Source organism: Notamacropus eugenii, chromosome 3, assembly GCF_028372415.1.
Source record: "Notamacropus eugenii isolate mMacEug1 chromosome 3, mMacEug1.pri_v2, whole genome shotgun sequence".
NCBI lineage: Eukaryota > Metazoa > Chordata > Mammalia > Diprotodontia > Macropodidae > Notamacropus > Notamacropus eugenii.
This window is the reverse complement of record NC_092874.1, coordinates 109,280,791-109,303,287: the sequence shown is the minus strand read 5'-3', so window position 1 is coordinate 109,303,287 and position 22,497 is coordinate 109,280,791. Positions and strand designations below refer to the sequence as shown.

Genomic DNA, 22,497 nt, shown 5'->3' with positions numbered 1-22,497 from the left:
CACATAAATACAAATGGCCAGTTACACAGTGCTTCTCCCTCTCAAGTATCTTGAGTTGCTGTGGTCACCTTGTGGATAACACTAGAAAACTATAGCTCATTTCTTCCCTTTCAAGAAAACAATATGTACTCTGCACTCTGCCCTTTTCCATTTTCATTGCTCACAAGTCAGTTAACTCCATCTCAATCTCTTCCTCACAAAAAGAAATTCATCTTCTTTAACATCATTAATCCCTTTCTCACAATTCTTGCCTAGGAAAAATTTCTCTCCTTTATTGCCCTCTTTTTTTCTGTGACTTAAGATGTATGATCCCTCCCCCCAAACCCAAGCGAATTTTAATAATTGTGCCTAATAAGCATAAAAATGGTGCCAGTTGAAATGCCTATGGCTTACCATAAGGCATATAACCATATACCCATAACTATGTAATAGCCAAAGCCAATGAGTTTTTTCTTAGTCCCCCATTCTCTTCAATCCTCCTGAAGCCTATGATAATAATGACCATCCCTACATTTTAAATAATCCTTCCTCCTCTGGTTTGTATGACACTATTCACTCCTGGTTTTCCTACTAATTCTTCTTGGAATTTCATCATCTTTCTCCTACCCACCAAGTTTACCTCCCCCTCGCCCCCAATTCCCCTGCAGATTTTCATGGCAATCTCATCTACTTCTGTGGTTTCAAATATCACCTTTACGCACAGGATTCCCAGATCTATACATCCAGTTCCAATCTCTTATGAGCACCAATTCTATATTTCCAAATACCTAGTAGACACAAAATGAGTATCTTGCTCACAATTCAAAATCAAAATGTTCAAAATATATGCCAATGTAATGGTAATTTAAGGTTAACGGTGGATGAGGGGAAGAGTTAAAGGTTTTCCCCTCCCATTAAAAGTCCTCAATACCTTTTGTTAATTTCTGTTGAGGCACTGAGTCAAGCACTGCCCTCTGGCTCTGAAAAGTCTATAAATACTCTGAGGTGAGGTTTTACTTTGGGGCTTAGTTTTTGGAAGAAGGTTTGTATGCCATATGAGACTCTGAGAAGCCTCTAAGGAGCCCCTCTGGCTTTGAAAACCCAGATGTTGGTGCTTCTCTCTCTGGTAATTATGTATGGTCAGACAGTTGGAAGCCCTGTCTGTTGATCTTTATTTCTCTGTTTGCATTCTCTCTGAAGTTCAGAGTGTTGACTTTTCACCGTGAAGTAAGTGAAGGATATCTGTGTTTGATTAAAGTAGATTGTTGACCCCTCAAAAGTTGCTTTTTTTAAAAAAAAACAGATCTAAGAATCTGTACAGAAGGCCTTCCTGTGTATGCCAGGGTCCTTGCCATTACTACCATGCTCTGCCAAAATGTGCTTCTCCTAAAAACGGCCATTTTTGTTTACAGTATCATTTTCCCTTCTATCACAGACATAAAATTATAGTTAAATTAACTCTACCTTATTACCAAATCCTGTCAATTCTACTTCCACAAGACAGCCTATACAATATCCCTCCTTTCCACTCATACTATCACCACCTTAATATAGGCCCTTAAAAACTACATTAGCCTCATATTTAAGGCCCTCAGAAAAATGGAAACCTAATCTTACCACCCACAGTATTTCACTTTATCTTTTATAGCATGTCATGTATTATATGTTGCACAGTTATATGGAGTTTAGTCCATGCATATCTATTTCATATCATACTCCTGTTCCCTGATATTATCCTAGTCTCCCATTTTTATGCATTTATGCTGGTTGCATGCTCTCCACCTGCTGAAATCCTCATCAAGGCACAGCTCAGGCACTACTTTCTCCATGAAGCCCTTCCTGATGTCCCTAGCTGAAAATGATCACTTTTTCTCTAAATGTTATTAAAGCATCTTCTATGGCTCTTCCATTTTCCCTAATTCCATTCTACCTTGTTTTATACTATGATGCCATAATCAGGAAGGCAACTCAGTAGAATTGTGGGTCAAAAAGGCATCAGCTCTAGCCAAAAGTCCTCACTAGCACTTTCTTCCCTTCTGAGGGTATATATGGGCAGCAGAAAGGAATGCGGAGACCCTAGACTGCTAAGCTAGTGTTAGTGGTCAATGATAGTATGGTAGATGAACTATCTGTTTTGGAGGAGGGGAGAATCAGAGAGCCACATGAGACTTCTATGGCACAGTAGTGCAACTCTAGGGAGTCTATGTGGTTATCTCTGTGTGGCAGTGTTTTTTGTTCCCTTGGAACTATGTCAACACAGCTGAATCTGGGTCCTTGTTGACAACTTCTGAGTCCATCTTCTACTCTTTTGGGTGCATCAGTGATTGCAGATCTTGTTACCCCACTGTGCATGTGTTGAATTCTCTCTATTAAATTGTAAAGGTCCTTGAGAGCAGGAATCAAGAAGATTTTTTTTGTATCCTTAGCACCTTGTGCAGTACCTAACAACATAATAGCTATTTAGTGTTTCCCAAAATTTCTTCCATAATTTTCAAGAGAAAGCCCTGTCATTCTTTTCTAAACTTTCTTTTCCTCAAATACAAGCAGTACAGAGAAATTTTTTTAAAAAGCTACTTCCTCAGAGCTAGAAAATCTCTTTTAAAAAATCTGGTGGTTTTTATCTTTTAAGGAAGGGACTATTTTTCACTTTGTCTCTAGCATCTAGCAAATACCTTGTAGAATTTTAATAAATGTTTGTTGGATAAATGAATGCATCTAGTCCAGGCCCCTCATTTTACAGGTGATTTAATCAATGAATGGGGGGGGGGGGGGGGAAGAAGTATTTATTAAGTACCTACTATGTGCACAGTGCTAACAACTGAGCATTAAATTAGAATGCAGAGACAGTCTCTGTTCCTAAAGTGCTCACATTCTAATAAAGGAGGCAACATATGGGACTCAGCTGTTTTGACATTCAACCTTCATTTTTTAAAAGGACAATGACATCGTGGGGTGATGCTGACTTACTCATAACTGGATTGAAGTGAGGCGGAGTTGCACCAAGTCCCCAGTCTCATTTTCTCTTCCAGAGTCATCAAAGTCCAATGACAAGACAAAAGTCAGGACAATTAGCAATGATCTGGGGTGCAATAGATGACCTTAGAAGCTTTGTTGTTTGACCAAGCTCTAAGAACTCCACAGTACTTACTTCAGCTCCCTTCATGGCCTTTGGAACAAATTGTTGTCATCTACCCATTCCACCAGAAGTCTTTACATGCTTGGGGCAGACATCCTCCTAACTCACCAGGGTATGAGGCCTGTCAGTTACCCTCAACCTGATTTAGTCCATCTACCAAGACAGTTTTACTGGGGTGTGTTGCTGCACATGCTACAGTTCTTAGAGATACAGGTAAGAGTTGGATTACAAGCAGAGAGCAAAGGTGGATGAATAGCCCGGAAAAGTGGTGCTAGTCTCCCTGAATACCTCATACACTTCTGAGAATTCAGCTCCAAGTTGTATAGAAAGGTCCTGTGGTCCTAAGGGAACAGCAGCAAAACAGATGGTATTGCATGTTCTTTAGTAGTATTTGCACTGATAAAACCTTATTCATTTCTGTTACAGAACCATTTGACAGTGTCAAGGACTCTGGCCTCAAAAATGTTCTTTTCCAGGTTTTTATTAGTTGTGGCTGCTAAGGAGGCCTGAAGCACCTGCTTGTTGATAGAGGCTGGTCAGTAACTGGAGGTAGTGGTTAGAACAGAAGCAGTGGTTTGACTTTCCTGGCATGTGTTGCTTCCTGACTTTCCCTTAGGATGCTTTGCTGCTTCAGGTAGGCTGGCTTGCCTGCCCCACTGGGGCAGTTTCCATGGATGGCTTTCTTTCCTAGTTACTTTCCTGGATGATGGTTTCAGGAGATGGGCTGGAAGTAGGGCCAGGTGTGTATATTCCTGAGACCATAGGGCTTACCTGTCCTTTGGTGGTAGCTAGTCAACAACTTGTGGTGATGTTGAAGATGCTTGGCCCTTTCTACAAACAGAACCATCCTTCTGTGAATGACAGCTGCAGGGCCAGGGCTGAAAGCAGGGTCAGTGGTCTGGGAGGCATTACTATTGTGAGTGACCTTAGGTAAGGTGAAATGGTGGTTAAGAAAGTATCTAGGGTTAGACCCTGACTGTTTCTTGTTTCTCTCTCAGGATGCCTCACTATTTCAGTTGGGTAATCTTGTCTTCCTCATTTCTCAGACCTTCCACCCATGCTCTATGCCATTCCTTTCCCTGCCCCCCCTCCTTCCCCAGGACCTCATTCTAGTAACCTCTCTCTTCTCCTTTCATCTTCAGTGACTACTCCTATTGGCTTCTTAACATTTGCCTAAAAATATGCTTATGACACTATTATCCTAAAAACAAAGAAAAGACCCCCTTGACCTGTCTACTCTAAAATATCATTCTCTCTCTTCTTTTTCACTGCCAAATTTCTGGAGAAAATAGTCTATTCTTGCTGCTTCCACTCCCTTACTATGCACCTGCCTGTCAAAATTTAGGTTTTTGTTTTCTCCACCACCCTACCACTTGTTCCAAGGACACTAATGAATCCTCAACTGTCATATTCAATGACTTCTTTTTAATATTCATTCTTGTTCTTGCTGCACTATCTGAGACTGTTGATCTCCTACTTAATACTCTTTTTCTCTCACAGCTTCCATGATGCTGGCAATTAGTGGCTTTTTTCCTGCCTCTCTGGTTGTACCCTCTTAACCAACTCTTCCTCCTCTTTCTCTTCAATAAACTGGATCTCCCCCTACATTCTTCTACCCTCTCCTCTTTTCTCAATCTACTCTTTCTCCCTGGCATCACTCTCCATGACCTCATTATCAAAGGTGACTTTCAAATATCTAACTATAGCACTGTGGTCTCCCCTGAGCTCCACAGACAACTCCACCTATAGATAACACCAAGCATGACAAATTCAGCATGATCAAACTAATATTCTACCCCAAACTATTCCTCCCAACTTCCCCTTCTGTGAATGAAACTAATTACTCCATCTTCTAGCTCCCATCTTTTACCCTTTCCTCTTTCTCACTTCCCACATCCAATCGGTTCCTTAGATTATCAATTCTTCCTCCATAATATCTGTTGCAAGCATACTCTCCTTTCTATGCACACTAGTTTGGGCCATTACATTCTGCCTAGATGATTTAACAGTCTCTCTGCCTCCAGTCTCTCCTTTTCTAATTCTTCTTTCACTTCCTTGCCAAAGAAGTTGTCCTAATCCAGAGATCTAACCATGTCATTTTCCTTTTCAAAACACGTCATTTGTTCTCTGTTTCTTATAGGATAAAATACGAACTCTTTAGCTGGACATTTAAACCTTCTGCAGTCTGGCTCCAGACTTTCCAGAGACTTATCACGTTACTTCCCTTCACACAGAATCATGAGAGACAGTGAGCCATAGAAAATAAAGAGCTGGCCTCGAAGCCAGTAAGATCTGAGGTTAAATACTGCCTCTGATATATACTCACTATGTGACCCTAGATAAGTCACTTAACTTCTGGAATCTTAGGCAATTCTAAGACTAAAGATTGCAGAGAAGGTTCTGATCTGTTGTAGCAGATTAGAGTATTCATCATATTGTCCTCCCTTGTATTTTAATATATTTGTACATATCATACCCCATAGCTGAAACAGACAGCCTCCACATCTCCAACTTGATGAAATTCTGCCCCAATTAGACTTGAACCTTCCCTGCCTAAAGTCTCACATTTCTCTGTTTAACCTCTCATACACTTATAAAAGAGTATTTTTACATTCTAACTTTTATTTTAATTATTTGAAAGCATGTTCTATTATTTTTACATTCCAACTTCTATTTTAATTATTTGAAAGCATGTTCTATTTCTCCTGCACTAGGCTTTAAAGTTCTTGAGGGTGAAGTACTCCACTGTTCACCTATCATGTCTGTATCTAATCAACTTTTCTACTAAGAAAATTATCTTTTTTTTGATCAAATCTTAAAACACAATTCAAAAATTGCCTCTTATTTTTAGGAAATACTAAAATTCTAAAATGTTAACAGAAAAAGTTTTCAAAAAATAATTCTTGTAGCTAAATTTTTTAAATTGGATAATTTATTTTATTTACTAAACCTACTTAAACCATTCACTTATGAAGTCACTGGGAGATGAACTATCAGTAGTTCAACAAAGTTTACTATTGAAATTTGGTGCTCTTTTAGACACAGTATCATAGATTTAGAGCTAGAAAAGACCTTAGGATCATCTAATTCATTTTAGAGAAGAGAAAACTGAGTCTTAGAGAGTTTAATGACCTGCCCAAAGTTACAGAGAGTAAAGGGAAGAATCAAGACCTGAACCCAGGTTTTCTGACTCCAGATCCAGCCCTTTTCCATTATACCACATTGCCTCCCTAATTACATGATATTCTCATTGGCTTATACTGTCCTCAATCTTTCTAAGCTACAAACCTCTGGAAGCCCAATATTATCAGTCCCTAAATAAAATTCATGGTTTTTTGGACCCATTTATTATAAAGATTTTATAAGTTTTGCCACACATGCTAAAATGAACAGGGATTCAACCATTTTTGTGCCATGTTTTGAATGTTTCCCATTGGCAGTGAAGCCTATGGACCCCTTCTCAGAATTATGTTTTTAATTGCATAAAATATATAATATTACAAAGAAAACCAATTATATAAATATACAGTTTACATGTAGCAGGTTAAAAAGCCCTAGATTAGAGTTGTCATTCCTATTTTTGTAATACCTTTATTCATATATACACATACACACATCATAAATGTATATAATCTGTAGTGTTTTTCTTAAGTTTTTCTACCAAAAAATGTAAATTAGATGGAGTTAGTTTTTTTGACAACAAAAAAATTAAGCCTAGTTTAAATAAGTTTTAATCCAACTTGTTAAAAGACATTAGCATTCTGTAAGGAAATAAAAACATTTTGTTTTTAACTGAGAAGTGTGGATTTATCTATATCAATGAAGATATATCCACATCTATAGGTACCTACAAAGACAAGGTCATATTCAGCTACACAAGCACAAAGGAGGGGATAGGTAGTGATCAGTATGAGGCTACATGCTTTAGAAGATGAAATAGTACTGGATGTTTCACAGGGAAAAGGCAGGTACCTAGTAAGACCCCAACGCAGTAGATACTGCACTGGCCCTGGAGTCAGGAAGATCTCAATTCAAATCCAGCTTCAGGCACTATGCAATGATCATTTAACCTCTGTTTGCCTCACTTTCCTCAACTGTAGAGATAATAATAGCTTCTCCCTCCCAGTGTTTGTGAGGATGAAATAATATTTGTTTTTAAAAATTCTTCTTATTTCCTATTATTTAGAAAGACTAGAGAAACTGTGCCTGTAACAGTCTTATCACAATATCTCAATTAGCTAGTCTGGCTCCCTGTAACCTATCTATGTCAGCTTATGAATAAGTGTTCTAATTCCTTACTAAGCTATTATAGTAAACTGTAGGAAATAAATCAGTCTCATCCAGTTATACTATCTATCTCTCTATCTCTCTGTCTGTCTGTCTATCTATCTATCTATCTATCTATCTATCTATCTATCTATCTATCTATCTATCTATCTATATCTGTCATATTAAACAAGGTCAGAGGAGAGGGAAAGGAACTGAGGTCAATGAAACAACCACAGGATGCTAGTTATATTATTAACAGGAAGTGAAATCAAGTCATCAATCCACCAATTTCTCCAGTGTCCTGTTTATTTTTGCTGTACTGGTCTGAAAGCTCGTGTTTTTAGCTATTACGTCAGTATTTCTGTGTTTTAAAAGAAAAGGTCAGTCATACCTGCTATAGTTATTCCAAATAGGCTTTAGAGAAGCACTGGGCAGACACAATGTTATAAATATTAAGAGAGAAAATGCTAGGTCTAGGAATCATGGCAGCTACTCTAGCTCTCATGAACAGTACAATTATAAATTAAAAAGTAGACATTGCAAAATCTTATGTCCCAAAGCATTCGCTTAATAACTAAATACTCCTCTTATGGTGTTGGTTTCTTTCCTGTGCTTAACAGTTCATCTCCACTGCACTTTGACAACATGAACCAAAAGTTTCCTAGCAGAAAGGTTTTGAAACACTGGAACTGAGGATATTTTGTGGGTTCTTTCCCTAAAATATTCAGAAAGAAAGTGAGTTAGGTGGTGGTCTTGTTTGGATGTAGAACTCCAGATATCACTTTCAATTGTGTCTTTCTTTTCTATACATTTTCCATATTGTTAAAGGGGGGAAAATGAGTTATCTAATAAAGTCCCATGTTAATCATTCCAGCTGGTAGTTATAGGCTTGTAAAGTTGTATCTTGTGTTTAGAGGAATATAGAGCGTGCGTGCATGCACACACACATTGATGTAAAATTTTCTCTTTCTTTTTAAAGACACAATTTTTAAAAAGTCTTTACAAATTAATTGGTATGATGACTTTCCTACACCACCAGGTTATCCTGATGGAGACAATATCTAGGCTCTAAACTCCTGAACTATTACTTCATGCTTTGTTAGCTCATTATCCCAAATGTTCTAATACTGCAGCAACAATCACCTTCAACTATCATTCTAATCCTGCCAGTCTCCTTTAAAAAAATTCCTCGATTTAAATGAAAATTCTTGACCATTCTACCAACACATTCAAGTGACTTTATTATCTCCTAAGCTACATTCTATATGCTTTCAAGTAAATCTACTTAATATCTCTATACTGTATCACATATATGCATATGCATATATGCATATATGTACGTATATGTGTATATATATATGTGTATATGAGTTTCCTTCATCTTCAAGTCAGAGCAAGAGAATTAGGCTCCCTGCTCCTATGTGTATTTCTATACACATTATCAACCCATTTTTTGAGCATAATCAGGAACAAAATATACATATACATATTCCATATACATTCATTTTCTTGATATATGAAGCTTAATCCCTTAGGCACTTAGTTTGGTGTTGTGTTTTTTTAAACAGCTGGTTGTTTTAATGAAAATTTTTCTAATATGTATTAAGCAATTTCTTTCCTCAGTAAAGGATATAATGGACATAACATGTTTAACGTGACTATAGGTCATCATTATGATTATCAACAACCATACCAAACTGTAGATGGTACAGAGGCATAGAATGGTTTTGGATCCTAAGAATTGTCCCAAGACCTTACTTTCTCAAAAAAAAAAAAAAATTCTTGATCCCGGTTTCCTTTTGGGGGTTTTGCCCCCTCTGAAAAAGGTGAAGAGAATATGCTTCTGTATGACCTCTAGAGCAGCAAAATATGACTGTTTTTCTATAAATTAGTCTGAATCAGATTTTTCCCAAATAGTTTTCTCACCCTTCTTTTGCGGTGAGATGATTTTCTATTTATTCTTTATTCCTATTTATAGTTTCTTTTAACTTATCAGCAACATTCAAAACTTTAATTGTTCAGAATATTATTTCTATATCATTAACACAATGCACCCCTTTATCAGCTTCAATTCAATTCATTCTTCTTGGCATTTTCATCCAGGCTGAGGATGGGATATGAAGGAAAATCCTGGAGTATTTCAATAATCAGTGTCTTGGTATTTTAAGAAAAGTTTATTCATAAGCCTACAAATTACAGAATGATACATCTGCAAACAGTAGGCCACAATTTTTCCAAGCCCTCCTCAGTGTTTGAATATAATTCCAGGCACAAATACATTTACAAGTTGTATTTATAACGTTATAATGCTAAAAACTGTACTTGGTACTTTATGATACATCAATTTCCTCATGAAATCTCTTTCCTAATAACCATTCTTATTCTGATAATCAGTCATAAATCAAATCAACAAGGTAACAATGGAAATCGGGATGATGGTAAAAATGTTACCAACCACTAACTTCCTCAGGATGAACTCTACAATTGTCCAGAAATGAAATAGCTTTACTGTCCTCCAACATATCTATGGTTGGGAATAGATTCTTCTCTGAAGAGAAGATAGAGCTATTTCAGAAAAAAAAGTTTCCGTCTATATATTAGCTCACATTGTGTAAGTAACACTCTAGAACTATTAAATGTTCATATCCCAAAGTGTTTTGTTTTGTGGAAACATTTGTGCTGGCAAGAATAGTCAAGCTGTCTTTATCCTATTTAACTGTGGCAACACTTGATTCAGCAGTACTTGCTAGGGTAGAGTTTAGCAAGTATCATCCATAGATCCATTACATCTGTACTGTAAAACTATTCAAAGGATAGATTATGCTCAGAAATATCATCTTTAAAAGTGACAAACCTCTGTGTAGCCTTATTCTATACTGATTTTTTCTTCCACCCATTCTGCCTAGGTTTCTACTGCCCTGCCTTCAGCAATTGACTTACCTGCTCTGCTCTCATTTTCCTATTCTGTGAAATAAACTTTAAGATTTCTTCCAGTTCTAACTTGTGGTTTTGTTGGAAATACAAACGCCATCAATCAAAAGATTCAAAAGACTCCCATGGGCATTTGCTATAAACATCTTTTGCCTTTGCAGCTAGCATTGGGCAGAAACTAGGAAACTCTGATTTTTTATTCAGTACCATTTATCTACAGCTAATTTTCCCATATACATAGAACTATTCATCAATTTTACTTGACTTAAAATCTGCAAAAATTTTACCAACCTTTCTTTCTGAGGTTTTTTAAAAAATATAAATGAACTCTTTACTAATGCATCACATTTTTCCTCTGCTCACCTTTTCAAATCATATACAGATCTTTCAATATTAACAAAACTTTCTTCTTGCTTCTAACCTCCACCTTTTAGAATCCATATGACTTCTATAGTACCAGTTTTGCTACATTCCTTCTTTATACACTATTATATAAACTACAGTAAGCTACTATATCACAGCATAGCTTGCTATTGACCTATGGTAAATATGGACCACATACTAGTTGGTAGCACTCAGTGCAGCACTATCAAACTACAGTGATGCCCTCTGAAGTCCCTAAGTTTATGGAGCTATTTGCCCCTATGCTGGAGAGATGATATAATTTTTACGTTATCTTACTGTGGCCAAAGGTTTTCCACATTAACTTTCGTCACCACCGTCATTATCTATTCAACACCATCATCACTATTTCTAATCTAGAAGTATGAAATAGATGAGTTCCAAAGTCGCTTTCAACACTCTAGATCAGAATAGTAATGATGGAAGTGAGCAGCAGACAATAACAGAAGCAAGGAACGGTGTGGTGAAGGAAAATAAGATTGCTGGATTTGGAGTCAAATAAGATATTTTGAGATCCAAGTCTTTTCCTTACTGGATACGTAACTATGGGCAAGTGACTTAAACTCTCTTGGGTCTCAGTTTGCTCATTTGTCAAATGTGAATAAAACTCTTAGGTTCTATTTCATAGGATTATAGAGAAAAACGAAATAAACAAATATCTGCAAAGCATTTTGTAGACCTTAAAGCACTACATAATGTCAGTTGTTATTTATTGTAATCTCCACCGCTACTTCTACAATTTGTCATTCTTGTATTTTCTTTTCACTTTTCTTTTTCCTTCTCTTAGCTGTCATGACTTTTTTTCAGTGTTGCTTCCCTATGGTTCTCAGGTTTTACACCAACGAGGCTTGAATTTTACAGTCATCTCCGACTAGTAAGATTTCCTCTCCTTCTGATAAGCAAAACAGCCAAATCAAGTATAATCTTCAGTTACTCAGCTATTTTCACCCCACTTAAAGCTCACACTTTTTTAACTTTTCTTATTCAGCACTTTTCCAGAAGACTGGGAATACGGGGAATATAACCTCCAGATAAGTGAAACATTATTCTTCTTAAATATTATACCTTTCTATCTTGTCTACCCCATTATATTATGGTTCAGAATCATGAAAAGCTTCCTGGTATGGGAAAAAGGGCACTAATCTTGGATTCAGAAAACCTGGAGTACAGTCCTGGTTCTGTTACTTCCTAGTTGGGTAATGCTAGTCAAGTCACTTACCCTCTCTTGAATTTAGTTTCCTCCTCTGTAAAAGGTGAATAAAAATCCTTATACTACCTACCTCACAAGGTTGTTGTAAAGAAAGAGCTTTGTAAACATTAAAGCAAATAAATCATAGAAATGATTATTACTGCTATCATGAACAACCTCTGGAAAATATAGGGAAACAGTTTTTGGGCATGTTCTATACAATAGTTGCACTGATGACTGAGATGATGCTTTCAGGATAACACTAATCAGATTTACTGATTGTACTACATTAATAATATCCTTAATACTTAGAAAAGTAAAATTAAAATTCAAAATGACCAACAAGGTCAAGTACAAAATGGCTCACTTATGGAAAATAAGTCCATAAGACAACTACAATATGAGAGAGTTATAAATAGGGAAAAAGGCTCAGGGTCACAATCATCACAAACTGAATATGAGCCAGCAATGAAGGGCTATTGCTGCTGCTCTAAAAATGGTACTAATATTTTTGAGAGCTACTAAGAAGAGTGTGACATGTAAGTTTTGGGAAGTAAGTCTTCCCATGTAAGTTGTGCTGCAAAGACTGTTATCTAGGAACTGCTGTGGTTTGGGCTACCACCATTTCAAATGTAGATAGAGAAATTGGACAAAGTATTCAGAAAATAGTGAGTGATGATTAAAAGGCTAGAAAACAGATTCGCAAGAAAGAAAGCTAAAAGGTCTATAAAGGGTTTTAAAAGAAGGGATCAAACAAGAGCAAATGGATTAGAAACATAGGAGGTGATATTTCTGGTAGGTCTAAGAACTTCTTATCCATGTAATATAATACTGGAATGGACGATCAAGAGAGTCTCCATTCCTGGAGAGCTTCAAAAAAAGATAACACTAACAGATCTCTCACAGCCCTTCTAGACATTCATAAAAACTGTTTGCTATTGTTTGTATCTGCCTAATGGCAGAGGACTGAGCACAATATCTACTGAGGTCCTTTTCCAACTGTAAATTTCTATGCTATTTAGGGATAGGGATTGAGTTTTCTATTTCCTTCATAAATACTGACACTGTTCTGCATACATTAGATAGATATCCAATTAATATTATTGGATGATTTTAAATTATACCTTTGCAAATAGCAGAAAATTACCTGAAGCTTATAGTCAGGCATGCAGGACAGCCTAAAGACAGAGTGATTTACTCTATACTAGTTATATAGTATTCATCTGTGAACATATTGAACCTGGCCCATAATGTTCATGTACTGAAAACAAGATAAAAATTTTCACTGGCAATATATACATATAAGAAATTTATTTTTATTTTAAATGATGTGAAGTACATTCACATATATACAATACTGGGTCGCATTCAAGATTTATCCAGCCCAAAGTGATCTCTCTAAAAGAAACACCTGGGACATGTTATAGAAAGACTGGCTCTTCTTGACATAAACATCAAAGGTTTGGCATGGACATCAAAACACCAGCAACTTGATCATGGTAAGGTTGCACTAGTTATACAATCCAGGGAGAATGTTCTCCTTTTCCCCTTTCCTACTCATCCATTGGGGCAGCTAAGTGGTGCAGTGGATGGAGCACCAGTGCAGGAGTCAGGAGGACCTGAGTTCAAATCTCACCTCAGACACTTGACACTCACTAGCTGTGTGACCTTGGGCAAGTCACTTAACCCCAACTGCCTCATCCTGGGTCAACTCCAGTCATCCTGATGAATTTCAGGTCACTGGATTCAGATGGCTCTGGAGGAGAAGTGAGGTTGGTGACCTGCACAGTCCTCCCTCATTCAAAACAAAGTCAAGTGCAAGTCATGTCATTATTTCTCTGATGGTATGATCTTCTTTGGCAACGAAGGACAAACACACACAACTCATCCATTACAGCCCAAACTCATCCATGCTGCATTTGTCAACTGGTACCAACCTTACCTTCAAACTTCCAAAAGAACTTTCTTCAGTATTCTTCAAAGCACTTAACTATGTACATTGGCATTGGTGTCTTACATCCCTTAGTCTCCTGGGAGCTTAAACTTGTTATCTCCAGCAAAGTGTTCTGCATATATTAGACACAATACATTTTTGTTGAATTTGTAGATAACTTTGGTAGCACTGGATTTGGGAGACCTAGAACCAAATGATAGCTCTAATATTCTGTAATACTGGATAAGTCACTTAACTAATCTGAGTTTCAGTCTCCTCATCTATAACATGTGGACAATGATTCTTGTACTGCCTGTGGTGAGAAAAATGTTTTGTAAACCTTAAATAATTATATAAAAGTACAGTACTACTTCCAGCTCAAAGATTCTATGATTCTAGTTTTCCTAGGAGTAAAAATAACTTTCCTATGCACTATTTTAAATTTTTAAAGAAAAAATTTGGTCAAGACTTGTGATTTCATCAGTAAAGAAAATTCCTTCTACCAATTCATACTGGCACTTGTTCTAACACTTAAAGTCTTCAAGAGTTTCCTGGACCCCAGAGGAGTTACACAAGGTCATTCTGCCTGCCAATTATGTATTCGGATCAGATCCTCCTGACTCCAAGGCGAGCTCTCTAGTCTTTATGTGTTAGTTTCTTGTTCTTCAAAGTGGAGTTACCTATGAAGACAGGGCTGGTGCCACAGATGAGAGATCTGCCAGATGACAAACTCCATGAGGGAAAGTACCATCTCCAAAGTATTTCTCATAACTTCTCCAGAACTGGCAGTGGCATTTAATAAATGTTTGATTTATGAATAAATGAATGAATGATAGCTCCAGACCTATTCAAGAATTCAGAAAGTCTGTTGGCTTTCATGTTCATCCTGCTCTGGTAACCAATAAGTTACATACTGAAATTTCATTGTAAAACTATGCCACCACCACAGGCAAGGTTTGTATTAACCTTTAAAAAAATAATTTTTAAAATCTATACATTAGTCTAGAAAAATTAATACTGTATGTATATGACCTTCTTAACCATCATTTCTTCTTAGATTTCACACAAAATAAGCTTCTTAAGCCAAGAGAAAGCAGTAGTATGGAACAGGACTTGAAGTTAAACAGACTTGGGTCCAAATCCCCTCTTAGGCATTTAACAGCTGTTGGACCCTAGGCCAGTCATAACCTTTCTAAGCCTCAGTTTGCTCACCTGTAAAATGGAAATAATAAAGCACCTATATTATAAGGTTATTGTATCAAATGAAATAATGTGTCATTTTTGTTATGGTAGCAAGGATAAGAAAACAGCAATACATCATTAAAAGACATCGGAAGCAAGAAGATACAGCACAAAATCTTAGTTCTGTAAGAAAGTTTAGGTTTAAGGTATAATGAACTTGATTCTCTATAGCATGAGGTAGGGACCTTGCGGCCTTGAGGACACATATGGCCTTCTGGGTCCTTGGGTACAGCCTTTTGATTGAGTCCAATTTATACAGAACAAATCCTTTTATTAAGGAGAGTCGTTCTGTGAAGTTTGGATTCAGTCAAAGAGCTGCACCCAAGGACCTAGAGGGCCATATGTGGCCTTGAGGCTTCAAGTTCCCCAGCCCTACTCCAGACTATGGTTCAGAGAGAAAGTGTGCCTCAACTTAAATAGGGATATCCTTCAAGGATTGATGCTGAGGAGGGTGGCACAATGATGAGTCACCATTTGTAGACCCTATTGCCATGTTCAAGGGAAGGCTCTGCACAAAAGTCATGCCTAGAGGTACCTTTCCAAGAGAAGCAGATTTCACCTGTGGGGAGACATTAATTTATGGAAAAATTTCCTAACAATTTGAGCTGTCTAAAAATGAAATGGGCTGCCTAAGGGAGTAGTGATGTTCCTGAAGGTCATTAGATACCTACCACTTAAAGGGGATATGATGGCCAAGTTTCATGCTTGAGGAGCTGGAGACTAGATGACCTCTGACGTCATCCAATTCTAAGGTCCTATGATTCTAAGAGTAGAAGCCTGCTCAGTGATTTTCTTCGTTTTATTTTAACCAGATCTATATATTAAGACAGGGAACACCTGGAAGGCAAGCTGCTCTACAACTTAATAGTCTGCAAATTGTCTGGGGGCAGGTAGGTAGTGCAGTACAAAGGGCACTGGCCCTGGACCTTAGTTTGAATCCAGTCTCAGATACTAGCTGTATGTGACCCTGGGCAAGTCCCTTAACCCCAACTGCCAGAGGGAAGGAAGCAAGGAAGGAAGGAAGGAAGGAAGGAAGGAAGGAAGGAAGGAAGGAAGGAAGGAAGGAAGATGGAGGGAAGTTGCCTGGGATACTGAAACGTTCAATGACTTGTCCACAGTCACACAACTAGCATTTGCCAGAAGCAGGATAGGACTTAGGCCTGGTTCCTTCTGACTCGGAGCCTGGCTATTTATTATGCCACTCCTACTCTGATGTGTTCAAAGCTACTCTTAATGTGGCATAAAAAAACTTGCTGAAGCTAGCTGCTATGGGGGAATGATTCTCTGAAAAATACTGATCAGCATAAGCTCAATGCCAATAAGAGAACCTGGAAAGGTAATACAAAAAAAGGTACTTGCTTTTATGTGGGTGCAATTTTGTACATTCCAGAGATATAGCGGAGAATCAGAATGATTCATAACTTAAATATTATTATTGATTTCAAAATACTTGGGAGTTGTTATTTTGTGAAGTACAGAACAGTGTTAGAACAAAAATAATACTAGTTTCTGATCAGAATTTTTTTTAGAAATAGACTTAGTTTCATTGCTCAAGGAGAATGAAATGAAAGAGAAAATGCTGAAAAGGGAAACATTTTTAGACTTGCATATCATTAATATGTTTGAAGGCATTAATACAAGAAAAATAATTAAAATACAGAAAAAATTATCTTATCAGTTCCCTTTAATGCAAGATGGATCTAAAAGTGATTCTTGAGAATTCTTCAAATTCGACAGATTTCAGCATCTCTTTTATGAAGTTTTATTCAGAGATTTCCCTTCACATAAGTCTGTGTTTGCCAGTAAGTCACATTTAAAGTCTACTAAATCCTAATTAATTTGGAATTTGGACCCTCGCAATTCAGAACTCATGATAATGTAGATCTGGGCTCTATTGATGTTTACTCAACTTGAACTACATCTAAATATTTTTCAAAAGGTTGGTTAAGTAAATTAAGTGTGTCAATAAAATGGGTGGTGGTGGTGGTAATGGAATAAGGAGAGAGTATGAAAGAAATTTAAAAATGTAATCTGCTTTCAGATATTTTAACTTTTATCAGCAGTAATTCACTAAACAGTTCTATTTATAGGTTAGTCTTAACTATCTTTAAAGTAAATCCAATAAGATCTCTACTTGGAACACTTTCTTAGCCATTATTAGCTCGTACTATTGAAGATAACTGAAAGTAATATAATTTCATTTCTTTCTAAACATGCTACAATTCAAACTTTTCACTAATTCAAACTGGCCTTCCTTTCCACTGTTTCCAAACCAAGGAAGCTCCATTGTAATTTTAAAAATGAAAAGACCAACCAATAGAAGATATAGTCACTACTGAAATCCTGCTTGAAAAACCAATGCATGCCAATTCACTGTTCCTCAGAATACTATATTCAAACTTTCAATATCTAATAGAATCCAAGCCCACTAGAAATCACTTTTCATAGTATGTAAACCACAAAAAAAATTTTAATCCTATTTAAGACACACACATAGATAATATTTTCTTATGAAGAAATAATAATCAGGTTTACTGATTCAATATATCCAGAAGAAAAAGAAGGTTACAACCAATTTTTGGAGAGCTAGAAGTGTTAGGCCATAAGTAAATATAAGCATTATTGATACATAATCCCTGATTATAGTGGACATCTGTCCCCATTAAAGAATCATTGCATAATCCAGCACAACTGACAGCCTCTTTCACAAAGACCAAGCCCTGGACTTTCTAGCAAAATGATACTGAACTAGGATAAACTAGTAGAGGGATAAAGGAAGAAAGAAATTTGAATGGAAGTTAAATAGTCACTCTAATAATACAGGAACAAACTTTCCATAGGAAAAAAAATGCATTGAATTATTTTAGTAATGAAGGAAGAACACAGATATGGATTATAGGAAACTGGGTTGAAATAACAAAAGATGACATAAGTCAGGACTTAAGGCAAGTAGGCACAATGGGAGGATAAAGGAATTCTCTCCCATCCACCTTTACCTCCAAACTAAAAAAGTGAGGCTCACCTTGAGACTCATTAAAAGGTAATATGGGAGGGAAGCTTAGTCAGGGGCAAATGGCCTATGAACATAAATATGACTACATCATGAGAACAGCTGAGAGATACAGGTTGGTTCACAAATACCTAAGCAAAAATGAGGAATCCAGCTTTCCACTGTACTTAAAATAGTTTTTCCATTTCCAGAGCAGCTTATTTTCTCACAAAAATTATTTTTTAGTGAAACATTGACAAAACATATCCTAATATACATACACTGTCTGTTTTCTACAATTTTAAATTCAATGACAAGTTCCTTCTCTAATGCTCGCCCTGAGTGTCCAGCAGAGGGAGTCTCAAGGAGGTACTTAATAAAGAGAAAATTGTTTCATTTTAACACTCCAGACAGTTCTAGCATTGACTGTGGCCCCTTTTCCATAAATATAGATTAACAATAAATACTGTACATGGCATCTTCTTAGATTGTCCACATATCCTCGTGGGATATTCAATTCTGTTTTACAGCATGATCAGAAATTTTGTTTTGTTTTTCAAAGGACTAAATGGACCTTGTGTTCTTCAGAATCAAAGAGGAAAGCCCCTGGAATAACATCTCTCTGTGTGTTGCCTTCTAAACAGCCCCTTTGTTTCTAAGAGAGTCTGAAAAAAAATATTTACAGTCCATAGGTTATTTACAGCCTTGTTATCCAGAGCCTGACTAGCAACTTTATTCCATCCAGAAACCTAGTTCATTTAGAGTCCTAGAACTAATAACAGATTTTCTTTTCAGATAAGTTTTTTTTTAATCAGCCTCTCAGAGCAGAGATAAAAGTATTAATGCTTTCCCTGTTACCCTCATAATGACTATCCCTGGATTTACATAAAGGATTAAAATTTCTTTTCATGTCTTTCCTTTGGCTCACGGATACCCCTTTAACCCCCGCATTTGCCACTATATCTTAAGAAAGAGAAATAAAGCAGAATGGATTTTTGCCAAATCTGTAGTGCTGTTGTTTCACAAGGATTTCATAAGAAAAAAATATATTAACACCATAAAATGGTTTAGAACCCGGCACAGTGTTATTTACATTCATTCTACACATATCTTAAAACAGAGACACAACCCAAAAGTGGGGGAAAACTAAGTTGATTCTCTCTGATTTCTGGCTGGAAGGTGACAGAACTGACTGAAGATCGAGGGGAAAAAAGAGAAAGGGAAGGAAAAAAGATACGTATTTTTTTCGTTTTACAATTCCCCCCTGCCTCCTGTTTCCCCCTCAAAACGGTGACTGGGTGAGTGACCCAGCGCAGGAGAAGGTGCACAATGCAGTTACCTAGACTGGATTAAGACACAGGTCTTCGCCCCCCGCCCCGCTCGAAGACGCAAACTACATGTTCCCTTACACACGCTAATGCAGGGAGATTCTGGGCTATTTCATTGTTCTGCCTGGAACTGAAACAGGACTTTTTCCACCTATCTCCCCTTTTCAGCACCCAGCTCCGGTCGCACCCCCATCCCCCCACCTAAAATGTGGAACTCAAGCGAGCAGGAAAAAAGGGGGGCATGGGACAGAAAGAGGTGACGAAGCCTAGTCGGGAGCCGGAGGGGGGGCAGGTGAAGAGAAGAATGAGCAAGTGAAAAGATCGTTCTCACGGAAATTTAGGGGGATGAGGGCCAAACCCCATCACCTTTATTGATTAGAAATCACAAATAAAAACAGAGCCATAAATCTCCTTTCCCTTGAAGCAGTAACACACACACACACACACACACACACACCCACCACCACCACTACCACCTTGGAAATAAAATCAGGTTGAATTTCAGGTCTTGGTCCATATCTAGGTTGGAATGGGGAGCAAGAGGGGGGAGGCGTTGGGGTTAGGGGTTGAAGAGCTATTAAAGGGACCGGAGGAGGTGAAGGGGCGTGTATGTTGGGGGAGCGGGGGTGTAGAGCAGTTGAACGAGATGTAGAGGGGGGCGTGCGGGCAGATGGGGGCGCATGGGTAGATCTGGGGGGCACTCGGACAGATGGGGGCGCGTGAGCAGATCGGGGGCGCTAGTGCAGATGGGGACGCGTGAGCAGAACGGGGGGCGCTCGGACAGATGGGGGCGCGTGAGCAGATAAGGGGGCGCTCGGACAGAGGGGAGCGCGAGAGCAGATCGGGGGCGTCCGAACAGATAAGAGGGGGAGCACGGAAAGAACACGGTGGGGGAGGGGGCGTGAGCCCAGGACGAGGATGGGGGAGCCGCGGAAGGAGAGAAGGGAGTCGGGGAACCGGTGCCCGGTGGGGGGTGGGGGGTGAACGGTGAGGGGGTGGGCGAGAGGCCGGAGCGGGCGCCCGCTTACCTTCGTACATGGGGGCCATCGGGGCCAGGATGTCCGTTATTCATGGCAACGGAAAGGAGAAAGCGAAGCGAGACGTGGGCCCCCCCAAACTCAGTCGGAATCTGCCATCTTGAGCCTGGGTCTCGTCCGCTCGGGCTCTCCGCGCCGCCGCCGCCGCCGCCGGGGCCGCCCGCTCCCGCATCACCGCCTGGCTTCTCCGGGGAGGGGGGGAGGGGCGGGGGGCAGGCCGGCCGCCCCCTTGATCCTGGCCATGCAAAGCGGCGCGGGCCGGGGGGGCGGGAGGCGGAGGGGGGCCGGGCCGGCCGGGAGGAGGGGGCGCCTAGTCCTCTCCCTCTGTCCCTCTTTGAAAAGGAGAATAAATAATCAATAAATAAAGGCCCGGGGCGGGCGGCCGGGCGGGCGGCGGCGACTGGCAGGCCCACGGGAGACTGGCGGCCTCGGGGGCCACCCCGAGGTGGGTCCGCGCGGGGGGGGGGGGGGGAAGAGGGAGGGGGGAGGGAGAGGGGGAGGGTGCGCGACCAATCCCCCGTGCTCTCAGCTCAACATGTCTGTGTGTGTCGGGGGGTTCGGCAAAAGTTGCATCGGAGGAGAGAGAGGAGAGGAGACAGGAGGAGGAGGAGGAGAGCAGAGCGAGGGGGCACCCGGGCCGAGGGAGAGCGGCCGAGCGGAGGAAAAAAGCGAAAGGGGAGTTTGCATGTAATCGAGCACCGATGACACGGATGAGAGGGAAGGGAAGGAGGAGAACAGTGGGAAACGGAAAGGAGAGGGGGAGGGGCAGGGGGAGGGGCAGGGGGCGGAGGACGGGGGAGGGGCTGCGGGAGCAGGGGGGCGAGAAGGGGAGGCCCAGGAAAAGTACCGGAGGAAGAGTCCGTACAGTCCTGCGGGCTTGGGTCCGAACCGGGAGGAAGCGGCCCAAAGCTCCTGACGAGCGGTGCCCTTGGCTCCCGGGAGGGGAGCTGGTCGGTGGGGTGAGGAGGGAAGGGGCCGAGGGGCCGAGGTGGGCATGTGTGGGGTGCGGTATGTAGTAAGCGCTCCATAAGAGCTTGTTGAATGAATGAAATAAAGAGGAGAGGACCGAGGGGAGCAAGGGAAGAAGAAAGAGGGGAAGGGGGGACGAGGGTGGAACACGCTGTCCTGGGTGCAGTGAATACTTAGGAAAGATTTATTGAATGAATGAGACGAAATAGGAAAGGACCGAGGGGCGTAAAAAATAAAAGGGGTGGGGTCGTTGAATGAATGAAAGGAATAGGAAAGAGCCGAGGAGAGAGAAAAAGGGTGTGAGGGATGAGACTGAAATACGGTCGTTTCTTATGGGATATGATAGACACTTACTAATGGTTAGATGAATGGATGAAAGGAATAGGGAAGGACTGAGGGGAGTAAAAAAAAAGAGGGACAGGCGTGAGATACCAAGTCCTGTATGCAGTGGGTACTTATGAATGAATGAAACTAATAGGAAAGATCCACTGAAGAGGTTTTATTTTTTTAAACTATTTGGGGGAAATGAATTTAAACACTACTCTGTGTGAATTGCCATTAAGAAAAAAACCTTACTTTCTTCAAACTGTAAAAGGAAAAGTGTCCAAGAACGCTTCCTAGTCTAAATCCTGCGATCATTTAAAAAACAAAACACTTTTGCATACTGAGGTTTCACCTCCTCACTCCCAGATTTCAGCCCAGCCTTTTTCTCCCTTATCTTCCCTTTACCCACCCTAACCTCCAGCCAAATTACACTCCTAGTTCCCAGAGTACTTTCACCTACTACCCGGTATTGTGTGTTCCCACAATTTTTTTTTTGCTTAATTACCTTTACTTAAAATGTCCTCCCTTTTGCTTAATTACCTTTACTTAAAATGTCCTTCTCCCCTCCCCAACCCTGGAATAATTCCTACCTCTGTCCTTCAATAATTGGCTCCAGCGCTGTTCTTCAGTAACTAGCTCAAATTGCCATTTTCTCTCAAGCAAGAAGTGATTTTTCCCATCTGGAAATTGGGAAGGCACTTTGTATTTTGTATGGTGTAATACAAAGACCACTGGGTCGTGGTCCTGGGTCTGCTCCTTATTAAACTGT

At 39.6% G+C, this 22,497-nt stretch overlaps 1 protein-coding gene across 14 annotated transcripts in view; it reads right to left on the bottom strand.

Moving 5' to 3' along the window:
* The window catches only part of HIPK2 (homeodomain interacting protein kinase 2), a 256,347-nt gene extending 235,195 nt beyond the window's left edge, over window positions 1–21,152 (bottom strand). For 12 of the 14 annotated variants that reach the window (XM_072650082.1, XM_072650084.1, XM_072650083.1 and 9 more), the window contains exon 1: window positions 20,427–21,151. Coding sequence is in view for 11 of the 14 variants with exons in the window: in XM_072650080.1 (XP_072506181.1) it covers window positions 20,427–20,445 (19 nt within the window). In the remaining 3 variants the exon portion in view is untranslated. Of the gene's footprint in view, window positions 1–20,426 lie in introns of all 14 variants that reach the window. The other 2 variants (XM_072650088.1, XM_072650089.1) reach the window with 2 other exon arrangements.
* Between the last annotated feature and the right edge of the window lie 1,345 nt (window positions 21,153–22,497).